This window comes from Dipodomys ordii, unplaced genomic scaffold, assembly GCF_000151885.1.
Source record: "Dipodomys ordii isolate 6190 unplaced genomic scaffold, Dord_2.0 Scaffold189, whole genome shotgun sequence".
Lineage (NCBI taxonomy): Eukaryota > Metazoa > Chordata > Mammalia > Rodentia > Heteromyidae > Dipodomys > Dipodomys ordii.
In genome coordinates, this window is record NW_012267405.1 from 2736048 (window position 1) to 2749272 (window position 13225).

General features: G+C 55.7%; 1 protein-coding gene across 1 annotated transcript; it reads left to right on the forward strand.

The window, feature by feature from the left end:
* The first annotated feature begins 136 nt into the window (after positions 1–136).
* Lgi3 (leucine-rich repeat LGI family, member 3) lies at positions 137–7817 on the forward strand. The gene is made up of 8 exons (XM_013034432.1): positions 137–358; positions 1221–1292; positions 1935–2006; positions 2319–2390; positions 2495–2566; positions 3882–4051; positions 4166–4330; positions 6897–7817. The coding sequence occupies exons 1-8, from the start codon at positions 153–155 to the stop codon at positions 7712–7714; spliced, it is 1647 nt and encodes a 548-aa protein (XP_012889886.1). The 5' UTR covers positions 137–152; the 3' UTR covers positions 7715–7817.
* Positions 7818–13225: the final 5408 nt, after the last annotated feature.

The window sequence follows — 13225 nt, forward strand, 5'->3', positions numbered from 1 at the left end:
GAGCAGGGGAGGGGACCCGCAGCCGACGCCAGAGGGCACGAGGCGTCCGAGGGCGACGGGGGCGGGGGGGGGGCAGACCAGAGGTGGCAACCCCAGCCCGGGTGGCACAGCCCGCAGGGGACCCGAGGCTGGAGGAAGAAGCCGCGGGCGGCATGGCGGGGCTGCGGGCCAGGCGGGGCTCCGAGTGGGGGCTGCTGGCGCTGACCATGTTGGGGTTCTGTCTCGTGCTGCCTGTCAGTGCTAAGAGGCCCCCCAAGACGCCCCCGTGCCCGCCCAGCTGCTCCTGCACCCGGGACACCGCCTTCTGTGTGGATTCCAAGGCAGTGCCCAGGAATCTGCCCTCGGAGGTCATCTCCCTGTGAGTGTGCGCCTGGCCTTGGCGCTGTGGGGAGGGAGAGGCGGGCAAAGGCTGCGCTGGGAGGGGGTGGGAGAGGCCCTGTGCCCTCGGTGAGGGGGAGCAGGTGCAGCCCCTGGGATCCCTCAGGGCTGGGGAGCCCCAAGGCCCTGGGGCCCGCAGAGAGCTCTGCAGTCCTGCAGGTCATCAGCCATATAGCTATCAGAAAAGCCAGCGTTTAGGCCAAGAATGAATCATCTCCAGCAGCAGCATGGGTGACACTGGTGCCTGGGGGGGGGTGCAGACCTGCCTGGCACCAGAGGAAGTTTAAAGGAGTCTTCGATGTTACGCCCAGCCCAGAAAGCAAAGCGGGAGGAGGGATGGTGGCGGGGGAGGGGTGGCAAGGGAGATTGCCCTCACAGTACCCTGGCACGGGGAAGGGGCCAACCGCCCCGCAAAAAACCGGAACAACCCCAACTGCAACAAACGGCCCCAGTCCCCCCTCCCCTTCCCTGCAGGGGGAGGGAGAGGGTGTAGAGGCTGCCAGGACCTTGAGAGCCGTGGGCTGCTCCCTCCCTCATCCGAGTGCCCCATCCCTCAACATGGGGGGGGTGACGGGGGGGGGGCATGTGGATGGTGGTAATGGTGCAGGTAATGGAACCTTCTCTTGGCCTAGAAGGAAGGTGAACCTGGGGCCACTGAGCTTCTGCAGGGAGCTGCAGGGGGTGGGGAATGGTGAAGGCAGACAGTGAGTTGGAGAAAAGGGAAGGACAGGTGCCGGGTGGGGGCAGGGCTAGTGTGTACAGAAGCCATTGTCCCGTGTACTTGGTGCTGGCACAGGGCCGACACCCCGCACCCCCAGCAGTGACTATGATCTCCATCGCAGGACCCTGGTGAATGCAGCCTTCTCCGAGATCCAGGATGGAGCCTTCTCTCACCTGCCATTGCTGCAGTTCTTGTACGGAAGGCCTTGCTGGAGGCTGGTGGTGGGGCGGGATGGAGGACTGAGTGCTGGGGTGGGGAGGGAGGGTGGATGGAGGCTGCTCACCTTTCCCAATGCCAGGAAAGCTGGGGCAGCCTGGCATCTGGGCAGCAGGTGGTCTGCACGCAGAAGCCAAGAGCAGGACATTTGGAGCCTGGACTCGATTCCCAAGTGACCCAAGGGAACTGGATGGAATAGTGTGAGCCAGTGTCAGAGAGTGGACACTTGGTGTGTATGGGGGGGGAGTTCTTAGAGACAGGTGACCCCAAGCTTGAAGAAAGGCTTGGAGGCTACAAGGGGAAAACATCTGTGGGCAGCTGACAGTGATGGATTGGAGTGGACCAGGGTGAGGGTGGCTGGAGAAACAGGGAGCAGAGATGTCATGGGGAAGAGCCAGCTTAGCAGAACTCTGTCCAATACCCGCCCCCCCCCCGCAGGTTTAGAACAAGCAAGGAGGGTGGAAGCTCCTGACATTGGAACAAGGTCTTGTGTGGCCTTGTGGCCGGGGGGGGGGGGGCTCAGGGGCTCTGCCAGGTAATGGAGAAGCCCCAGGGTGAGGCAGCGGCGAGGGCAGCAGGCACACCCTCGGAAGATCTAATTCCACCTTTGTCTTCCCAGGTTACTCAACTCCAACAAGTTCACACTCATTGGAGACAATGCCTTTACAGGACTGTCCCACCTGCAGTACCTGTGTGTGGAGGGAAGGAGGCAATGGGGAAGGGAGCGAAGGGAAAAAGAGGGAGGAGGGAGGAGGGAGAAGGAAACTCAGGCCTGGGTGGGCTGAGGGGAGGTGGAGTGAGAAGGCTGGGGAAGGTGGTAAAACAGGGGAGCCCTTGAATTTTCTGGCTTCAAGACATAACTAAGGGTCATTTGATGCATGCCTGTGATAACCTACCCAATGCCGTGTCACTCGGGCTCAAGGGTCAGGCCTGGGGTGTAGGGAAATCTCTGTTTAGGGGTCTGGAATCTCATGGGGAAACTGAGACACCTCCTTTTCTCTAGCTTCATTGAGAACAATGACATCTGGGCACTGTCCAAGTTTACATTCAGAGGGCTCAAGTCCCTCACACACCTGTGAGTACCCGATTCCTACATATTCACTGGCTCAAAGCCCCACCTGTCCTCTGGCCTTTGGCCTTGGACATGGTCTTCCGGTGACCTTGGGGTCTCTCTTGCAGCTCATTGGCCAACAACAACCTGCAGACGCTACCCAGAGACATCTTTCGGCCCCTGGACATTCTGAGTGACTTGTAAGGCCCGAGTCCTGCTCTTCCAATGATGTCACAGACAGCACATCCCTGGAGGAGGGGCATGGGTTACCACAGTGGGGGGTAGGGGGAAGGTTGTGATCATAGGGCCTCTGGGGCCTCTGAGAAGGGAAGTCATGATAGATGTGGGTGGTAGCTTTCCAAATTGAGATTCCTCTTCAAATGAATCTGAGATATGTATGTGTTTCAAAATCATGATTTTTTTTTTGGTCTGCCATGGTGGCTTTCTTGGAAGGAGGATGGGCCTAAAGTTAGCAAAGTGCTAGCTCAATCAATAAGCCAGGTGTGATGGCTCATGCCTGTCATCCCAGCTACTCGGAAGCATAGCTAGGAGGGCCACTGTCCAAGGAAAAGCCCCAGACCCTCTCCAAAAAAATAACAGTGTGGCTCAGGTGGTAGAGCAGCTGCCGAGCGAGGGCCAGGCTCTGAGTCCAAACCCTGATAGCAGCAAGAAGCTCCACAAAAACAAATGTGCTTTGAAATGTGTTTGACTTGAGTCTACATTAAAGTCCTATTGCAAAGCCATACTTACGTATCATTATTTATACAGGAAAATAAATGTTCTGGATCCTGGAAGGGTTGGAGGAACAGGAATATGACATATGGCTACACAGACTGTCCACACTTTTTTTTTTCCAGTCCTAGGGTTTGAACTCTGGGCCTGGGTGCTGCCCTCTGAGCTTTTTGCTCTAAGCTAGCACTCTATGACTTGAGCCACAGCTCCACTTTGTGATTAATTGGAGATAAAAGTCTCACAGACATTGCTGCCTGGGCTGGCTTTGAACCATGAACCTCAGATCTCAGCCGCCTAAGTAGCTAGGATTCTACCAGCACCAGGCAGGCCTCACAATCTTGCTTGCCTTGTTTTGCTCAAGACTGGTACTCTACCACTTGAGTCACACCTCCACTTCCAACTTCTTGCTTGCTAATTGGAGATGGGAGTCTCATGAACTTTTCTGCCTGGGCTGGCTTCAAAGCACGATCTTCAGATCTCATCCTTCTGAGTAGCTACGATTACAGACCTGAGCCACTTGTGCCAGCCTTGGGCTGCCCACTTCTACCACCATACGCAAAGGGCATCCAGCCAAGGAGGAGCGCCAGGCCTGTAGCCACCTAGACCCAGCCTGCACTCCCCCGCCACACCTGTGTGTGGGGCTGCGTTCCTGCAGGGGCTGCTCGCTCTCAGCACAGTCCTGTATGGGAACAACGTGTAGCAACCTTGGCAGGATCTACTTCTGAAAGCAAGCAGCTGAGGGCATGTGCCTCTCTGTGCCCCTGCCCTACCTTTACCATCCAGGGACTTGCGGGGCAACGCGCTCAACTGTGACTGCAAGGTGAAATGGCTGGTGGAGTGGCTGGCACACACCAACACCACCGTGGCTCCCATCTACTGCGCCAGCCCACCCCGCTTCCAGGAGCACAAGGTGCAGGAACTGCCACTGCGCGAGTTCGACTGCATCACCACCGGTAGGAGTTGCCCTGGCACTGCTGAGTGGCAGTGTGGGCCCCCTCACACCCAGAGCCAGTAAGTAGCCAGGCTGCTGCCGCCACCCTGGCAGACTACACCTCTTGTCCCTGCAGATTTCGTGCTCTACCAGACCCTGTCCTTCCCCGCTGTGTCAGCTGAACCCTTCCTCTACTTGAGTGACCTCTATTTGGCTCTGGCTCAGCCTGGTGCCAGCACCTGCACTGTGCTGAAATGGGACTACGTGGAACGGCAGTTTCGAGACTATGATAAAATCCCAGGTATACTGGCGCCTCCTCTCACTGCGTGGGGCCTTCAGCCAGATGTGGCCTCAGGCTCCATGGTCCAACGCCATCAATTCCTAGAGGAAGAAGGAGAGATAGGGGTAGTCTCTGCCTGCTCACACTTTGCTGTGAGTAATCAGTAGTGCTCAGAGGAAGCTGGGGACACAAAGCACTGGGTAATCAGGGAAGGCTTCCTGGGCTGGGATGTAGTTCAGTGGTAGAGCACTTGCCTTCCATGCACAAGGCCCTGGGTTCAATTCCTTTTGAAGGATGGGGGAGAGAAAGGACTCAGGGAAACAAGGAGGAGATAGGAGGGGCTGTTAGGCTCAGTTTTGGATCTACTGAGTTTGAGCCTGGTTTTAAGGGATATTTTGTTAGGAGGAGAAGGAAGGGGAAAGAACATTCTGGCAGGGGAGATGACACACAGTCCAGAAGGTGTGTAATAGCTTGGCGTGTGAGTGCATGTGTGTGTGTGAACTGCCGGCAGCTTGGAAGACTGCAGTGTAAGTCAGGTGCGGAGTGGCAGATGAGGCCAGAGAGCCATGGAAACCCAACCTTGACAAGGTTAAGAGGAGAATATGAGGCAGGCATTGGTAGCTCATGCCTGTAATCCTAACTACTCAAGAGGCAAAGAGACAGAGAACTACAGTTCAAAGCTGGCTTAAGCAGAAAAGTTGATGAGACCTTATCTCTAAAATAGCCAGTAAAAAGCCAGTCTGAAGGCATGGCTCAAGTGGTAGAGCAGAGTAGAATAAACAAGCTGAGCAGGATCCAGGCTCTGAGTTCAAACACTAGCATGGGCACATACACACACACAAAAGAAGTCTATGTGAACTGATCCACTCTGCAGTTTGGAGCGCATCATGCACAGGTGTGAGCCGGTACTGGAACACAGCTGTGTAGCAGAGCAATGCTGGAGGGGAGACTTGGGCAGCAGCATGGGGTAGGAGAGAGGCTGAGGCTGAGGATGCAAAAGACACAGACAAGATGTGACCGAACCTTTAAATTGCCCCATTAACGAACTTATCTATTTAAAAAAAGCAAAAACAAAAACCTTCCCCCAATGAAAACTCTAGTTCAAAGGGTTTCCCTGGTAAGTTCTATCAAACCTTTAAGGGAGGGGAAAAAAAAAAAAGAAACCACAGTCTTAAACAAACTCTTAGAAAGTGGAAGGGAGTCTGGGTGGGTCTGAGGCTGACCATGAAAGGGGGCAGATAGAAGAAAGAAAAATGTTGGGGTCTAGCACTTGGTGACTTGGGACATCAAGAGCGCAATTGGAGGAGCTGCCATTGATGGCTGTTTTCATAGCTATTCAGGAGGCTGAGATCCAAGGATCACAGTTGAAGACCAGCCTGGGCAACAAAGTCCTTGAGACTCTTTTTTTTTGCCAGACCTGAACTCTGGGCCTAGGCGCTGTCCCTCAGCTCTTCAGCTCAAGGCGAACACTAGACCGCTTGAGCCCACAGCGCCACTTCTGGCCTTTTCTGTTTATGTGGTGCTAAGGAATCGAACCCAAGGCCTCATGCATGCAAGGCAAGCGCTCTACCACTGAGCCACCTTCCCAGCCCCAGTCCTTGAGACTCTTATCTCCAAGTAACTACTAAAAAAGCAGAAGTGGAGCTGTGGTTCAAAGTGATAGAGTACTAGCCTTGAGTGCAAAAGCTCAAGGGGAGAACAGGATTCCTGTACCACTAATAAGCACCGAGGTGTTCTCTCAGGATGCCTAGGATTTCTTACTCTTCCCGCCTGGCCACTTACCAGCAGGAGAGCCATGGATGAGTCCTTACGTCTCTCTGAACCTCAGCTTCTTTCTGTGTGAAATGGGCAACCTAGTAGGGTCTTTTATCTGCATGCATGGCAGAAGGAATACATGTTTACAGCGAGCAGAGTGGCTACGCACAATACAAATCTGACAGCCCACACAATCGTTAAACAGGATCTAGGGATATCTGTTTTATGCTGGATGCCAGCTTGTTTGGACTGGCTGTGAGGCCAGTGGGGTTGGCTTGAGTGTCACATGCTGCTTAGCAAGCGCAAGGCCTTGAGTTCAAACCCCAGTACGAGGAAGAAAGAGAGAGAGAGAGAGAGAGGGAGGCAAAGAGAGAGCACCAGGCGCTGGTGGCTCCTGACTGTAATCTTAGCTACTCAGGAGGCTGAGATCTGAGGATTGAGATTCAAACCCAGTTTGGGCAGAAAAGTCTGTATGACTCTCATCTCTAATTAACCACCAGAAAGCCTGAGGTAGAGGTATGCTGAAGTGCATGCCGGCCTTGAGCAGAAAAGGATAAGAGGCAGTGCCCGGGCCCTGAGTTCAAGACCCTGTACTGGTGTGTGTGTGCATGCGCGTGCGCACACACCCACCCACACATAAATAATAAAGAAATAAGAGAAAATAAAATAGGGAGCCCTGTCTCTGGGCAGAGGGGGTTACAGTGAGTGGGGTGCTGGAGCAGAGCCTCCCAGCCCATGGTTGGGGGAGACTGGCCTTCTCCAGCGGGTAAGATGGGGTGGGAGCTGGGGGCCTGTCTGGCAGGGCCTGACGCCGCCCACCCCTGTCCCGCAGCCCCGTCAGCCGTGCACTGCAAGCCCATGGTGGTGGACAGCCAGCTGTACGTGGTGATGGCCCAGCTGTTCGGCGGCTCGTACATCTACCACTGGGATCCCAACACCACCCGCTTCACCAAGCTGCAGGACATCGACCCACAGCGCGTGCGCAAGCCCAACGACCTGGAGGCCTTCCGCATCGACGGCGACTGGTACTTTGCGGTGGCCGACAGCTCCAAGGCGGGCGCCACCAGCCTCTACCGCTGGCACCAGAACGGCTTCTACTCCCACCAGGCCCTGCATGCCTGGCATCGCGACACCGACCTGGAGTTCGTGGATGGCGAGGGCAAGCCACGGCTGATCGTGTCCAGCAGCTCGCAGGCGCCTGTCATCTATCAATGGAGTCGTACTCAGAAGCAGTTTGTGGCCCAGGGCGAGGTGTCCCAGGTCCCCGATGCCCAGGCTGTAAAACACTTTCGTGCTGGCCGGGACAGCTACCTGTGTCTCAGCCGCTACATCGGCGACTCCAAGATCCTGCGCTGGGAGGGCGCCCGCTTCTCCGAGGTGCAGGCCCTACCTTCCCGGGGCTCGCTGGCCCTGCAGCCCTTCCTGGTGGGTGGCCGCCGCTACCTGGCACTGGGCAGCGACTTCTCCTTCACTCAGATCTACCAGTGGGATGAAGGGCGACAGAAGTTCGTGCGCTTTCAGGAGCTGGCGGTGCAGGCCCCCCGGGCCTTCTGCTACATGCCCGCCGGGGACGCCCATCTGCTCCTCGCCCCCAGCTTCAAGGGACAAACGCTGGTGTACAGACACGTCGTGGTGGATCTTAGTGCCTAAGGCGTGCCAAGGCCGCGTGGTTCCTCAGGGCGGTGCTGGAGGCTGGGTGGGGATCTCTATGAGCAGCACGTGTGAAGTCACGCGTGGCCAATCTGTGTACGTACCAGGCACCCAGTCCTGCATAGGAATGCCTGCCCCCTCCACCTGCAGACTCCCTCCCCACCCCCTCCTGTTGCGCTCTGCTCTCTCCTGATCTGTGTGTGAGCTGGGTGTTGGGAGGGGACAAGCCAACGCCTTCCTATGCTCTGCTTAGCCTCTGCCCTAGGGACCTTCCTGTGGGTGCTCCAGGGGTGGTTTTCCTGCTCAAGCTCCTCAGTTACAACCTCGGCTGTCACACTTCTGGGTACACCCACCCATGTGCATGCACACGTGGACATTAAGGACACTCTCAGTTACCCAATGGCACACACATGTGTATATGCCCATTTCCATAGACAAACATGTCTGGCGCTTGTGCAGACTTGTTGCTCCCTGGAGGGAACTTTGCTCTACTATCTTCGTTCCTCTTCTTAGAGGGGCCTACAAGTAATGCCCCCCTTCTGCCCACCCCAGAGTGTGCATTGCATGGCGGAGAGCACAGGAATGGTGATGAATCCATGCAGGTGGGCCTCTTTCCCCCACGTTCGGTCAGTAGCAGCCGCAGCCATGGCGGCCTGTGGGCCCTTTCCAATGCTCTATCTTCTGGGTTGAACCAGTGAGTCGAGTCCCAGCTCACTGAAGACAGGAAACTGCCCAGGTGAAAGCCTTTCTCTCCATCTTTCCCCAGTATCTGGAACTTTCTCAGGCTGAGATGGATCCCTGGTTCACCCCATCTTTAAGCAGTGTTTGTTCCTATAAGAGCCTGGCCCTGCGAGCACCCGAATCACTCATGTATATGCCAGGGATGAGATTGGCTGTGAAAATATCTGGGGTGCTAGCACCCTTGCAGTCCACAGAATCAACCCCAGGAGCACTGCCTTTCTGTGGAGGTTGACTATAGACCAGCCAGGAGGCCTGAGGGAGGGGCACCTGGGAGCCGGGGTTCTGCTGCCCTCTGCTGACCCTCTCTGGGAATTGCACCTCAGAAAGGCCAGGCTGGCAGCAGCAAGGGTGTGTCCACACCATAGAGACTTGTGGCCAGGTGCCCAGGGGCACTTGGGGGCAATGCTATGACTCATCCGCTTCAAATAAAAAGTTACACCACACGGTCAGGTGTCGCTAAGGAGTCGCGCCATCTGTTCTCCTGCTGTACATGGTGGGGGCGGGGGGCACATCCGCTTTCAGATGGCTTTTGTTGGTGGACGTCCCCAAGGTCAGCTGGTGCTGGGGTCAGAAGTTCACAGTGATGACACCCAGTGCTGGGCTTGTGTGCTGAGTCTCCTCCACCTGGGCTTGAATCACAGCCCAGTGTTCCTTCCTGGAGATTACAGACATGAGACTCACTAAGACTTGCTAGGCCGCTCCAACCGATTTGTCAAATAGCCATCCGCCGGTCCCTCCTCCAGCTCCTCTGCTGGGCTCTGTCCATCACCACCTCCCCCTCCCCCCAGCTGAGGCACCCTGGAGTCCTGGACAATACCTCGGTGCTCCTTCTCTCTATAGCTAACCAACTCCCAAGACTCTTCTTGATTCTTTGTCCTCCAAGGTTTTCCAATGGAGTGCTTTGGGGCTTTGTTTTTTCTTTTGCTTTGTACAAACCTGCCTTTGTCACTATTAGGCCCTTCGCACACCTCCCCATCAACCCACATCTTTCCAGTCTCACCTTCCAGAAACACCTTTCCATCACCTCATCCCCTACCGTGGAATCCGCCTGGACTCCCTGATCTTCTGGCAATAAGCCCATGGCCTTCTGCGCAATGCCAAGGTCCCTGGGACCTGATTTGCTCAATGCACCTAAAATCCTGCAGGCAGGCAGGCTCCCCTTGTGCCTGTGAACAGAGCCCAGAGGACAAAGGGGGAGGAAGGAGGGGGGCAGACAGATGGACTCAGGCACAAGATACTGGGGGTCACCAGGAGTATTGATCTGTGGGACTTCTCTTCTCCAGGGCTTGAGTAAATGGCGCCCTTTCACGGCCTCCCACCGTCAGCCACAGGGTCCGGAGAAATAGGGAATGTGAGCTGGGCACTGGTGGCTCACACCTGTAACTCTAGCTACTCAAGAGTCTGAGATCTGAGGATCACAGTTTGAAGTCAGTCCAGTTAGGAAAATCTGTGAGACTATTATGTCCAATTTACCATGAAAAAGCCAGAAGTGGTGAACAAATGCAGCAGTGGTACTCACTTGACACTATGTTGAAAATGAACTATTCAGCTTGTGCATAGGAACAAGAGGGGAAAACTGGGAGAGAACAAGGGAAGGGGTGACACTGTCCAAAAAGAAATGGACTCTTGCATGTATGTAGCTGCAACCCTCTGCAATCATCTTAATGTTAGCAATAAAAATGCTAAAAAAAAAAATTTAAAGCCAGAGAGGGAGCTATGAAGTGGTAGAGTGCTGGCCTTGAGTGGAAAAAGCTAAGGGACAGCGCCTAAGGCCCTGAGTTCAAGCCTCACTGTCAGCACCAAAGAAGAAGGAAGAGGAGGGAGAAAAAGAAAGAAAGAAAGAGAGGGGGAAAGGGGGAGAGGGAGGGAGTGAAGGAGGAACGGAGGGAGGGAGAGAAAGAGGGAAGAAAAGAAAGAAAGGGAGGGAGGGAGGGATGAAGGGAGTGACAGTTTGGAGGTGCAGCCATGGCACATTTCTTCCCTTCTCTTGGCTCTCACACGTGTCATTCCTGTGTCACTCCAATGTCACGTGATATACCCTTCTTTGTCCTGGAAGGGGTGTGTGTGATTTGCTGTGGTCAACAGGTGAATGGAGCTCCTAAAAGCTCCAGCAGCTCAGAGACAGCAGGAAACAGAGCAGAGTAGTAGAACGTTCCCTGGGCTCTGCTGACAGGACTGCGCACATGTGAATGTGAGTTCAGGCCTTTCCTTTGGCATGAGGCTCCAACTGATGTCCCTACTGTTGAGAATCCTGATTCAGCCAGTTCAGCAAATGAGCATAAGCAGCTGGTTAACCCTTGACCGTGTTATTTCGTCCATTTGTGACTCAGTCTCCTCATCCATAAAGTGGGTATAAACATGATAACTACCCAACAGGGTCATCTATCAGGAGATTTACGTGCATTAAATATATATTACGGCAGGTGAGGCCCTTGGAAGAGTGTATCTGGCAGGTAATTATGATCTGTGTTGGTCTGCAGGAATGTATGGGATACAGAGGAGGCTGGGAGGAGGGAGAGGGGTGATTTGGGGGAAAGGCTGTTCTCTGAGGGAGGACTCCTCCCCCACCCCAGTAACCCCACCTGCTGCCACAGAGGTCCAGCTGGCCTGGCCTGGCCACAGCCTTCTCTTGTGCCACCAGCCTGGGTTTCCTTCTATCCAACACACTCCTGAGTTCCCCATCCTCACCATTCTGGAAGTCTTTTTGTGGGGGGGGGTTCAAATGGGAAACAGACCCTTGCCCTCCCGCCTCTTGGGAGGTTGCTAGGGGAACTGGGCTGTCTCTCCCAGAAGCGCTGGTATTCTGCTGACCAGTCAAAAGATAAACAGCGTGGGTGCAGACGTCCCTTCCGGGGGAGACCTTCTCCGAGTGCGGGCCATGTTTCTGCTTCGCGGCGGCTTGGTCGCTTCGGACTCATCCATGTGTCCACACAGCTGCTTAGCAACCCAGTGTAACTGGGTGACTGTGTCAACAGCTCAGACCAAAGGCCACAAGAGCCAGAACCCATTCACACTGCCAAAGCCAAGAAGGGCGACGCGCCTGTGCTGCCAGGCCCCGGCCGCTCTGGGGAGCCCTGACTGCCGCAGCAGACCTCCACTTTTTTGTTCTTCAGATTTCCCACGCACAGTCGTTGGGGCCAGGGATCTCCATGCAACTGGCCCAGCCTGGCAGGCTCAAAGTGGACACAAGAGAGTTATTCCCAGCAAATGGGGACAGCAAGAGGAGAGAAAGTATTTTAAGATATGGTCTTGCTATGTAGCCCAAACTGGCCTCAAACTCAGATCCTCCTGCCTCAGCCTCCCCAACGCTGGGATTACAGACATGAGCTACTCAGCTCCAAAGAGAGGCTTCTAAAGCTGTAGTCAGACCTAGGGTTCTTTCCAGAAGGCAATCGATGAAGCGGACATACCAAAGGACCCAAGATTCTCTTTTGTGTAGTTCTACACACACACACACACACACACACACACACTGCCCCATTTCCTGAGCTTGTCCCCTTCAAGCAGATCCTTATCACTTTTTTTGGCAGTCTTGGGGGGCTGACCTCTGGGCCTGGGCGCTGTCCCTCAGCTCTTCAGCTAAGGCTTGCTCAAGGCTCCTACTTGAGCCACAGCGCCACTTCCATCTTTTTCTGCTTATGTGGTGCTGAGGAATCGAACCCAGGGCCTCATGCATGCGAGGCAAGCGCTCTACCACTGAGCCACCTTCCCAGCCCGCCTTGTCACTTTTTGTCTAAAGAATGTCAAAGACTGGAACTGTTCTGGTGGGATGGTCAACTCTTGATATTTCTTGTTCCTCCAAAACAGAACGGGCTGGGCTGGGGGAGGGGGTTGTGGTCAAGAGGAGCAAGACAGACACACGCCTCAGGGAGTTTCTCCTGTGGGCCAGTTTCACTGCTGACTCCCACACCCAGAAATACCAATAAAATTGATGATAATAATTAAGACCATATAATCACCTGTTTATTTCCCCCCCCAGAACCTCCTATCTGGCTCCCATCATTAACCACTCTTTCCCATGGGGGTGGGTGTTAGCTGTGGCGCTAGTGAAAACCAACAAATGCCTGTGTTTTCACCTCCGTGGGCCTGGGGAGGGGCAGGGAGCATGGGTCCCCACAAGGGAGTGACCGGGGCAGCAAGCCTCCTTCCTTCTCCCCTGGGAGACGCAGCGGGCACCTGCTGACAGCTCACAAGGCCCAGCCGCCGCACAGACAGCCCGCAGCCCGCAAGGACGCGGCGGGGCCAGTTAGCTCACCGAGTGTATTTCTGCATGGGTAACCAGGGCCCCGAGCACCAACACACAGTCCACAATGGCCATGGCGGATGCCGAGTCCCAGATCCACTGCCTTCTGGACTCCTAGAAACAGGTGGAAGAATGCGCACCCCGCGGTGAGACGCGGCGAGCCTCCTCAGTCCACCTGCCCGGGGTGTGGGGTCCTGAAAAGGTGTACGGGGGCGGAACGCATGCCGCACCCCGAAGCCCCCTGGGTGTGGGGGGGACTCGGATCGCTGGCCCTCCCTCCCCAGCTGCCAGGCGGGGCCCGGCCTGACCCCCCCCACCCCGCCCCCCGACTGCACCCCACCGCTGGCATGCAGAGGGCGGGAGAAACGGGAAGGGAGCCTGGAGGTGCCAGTGACCCGCCGCGAGGCCGCAGGAGCTCCGATCTCCCCCGGTCCCGCTCCCGGCCTTCCTTCCATGGCACCTTTACCGGTCACCAAGGCCCCGCCCCCGAGTCCCGCCGCGCGGCCCCTTTAAGGGGCGGGGCTTTG

What these genes read in the sequence shown, in the direction of transcription:
- Lgi3 (XM_013034432.1), top strand. Translation starts at nt 153, where the DNA reads ATGGCGGGGCTGCGGGCCAGGCGGGGCTCCGAGTGGGGGCTGCTGGCG. An exon ending in GTTCGACTGCATCACCACCG is followed by an intron (nt 4,052 to 4,165) that starts GTAGGAGTTGCC and finishes TTGTCCCTGCAG; the next exon opens with ATTTCGTGCTCTACCAGACC. An exon ending in AGACTATGATAAAATCCCAG is followed by an intron (nt 4,331 to 6,896) that starts GTATACTGGCGC and finishes CCTGTCCCGCAG; the next exon opens with CCCCGTCAGCCGTGCACTGC.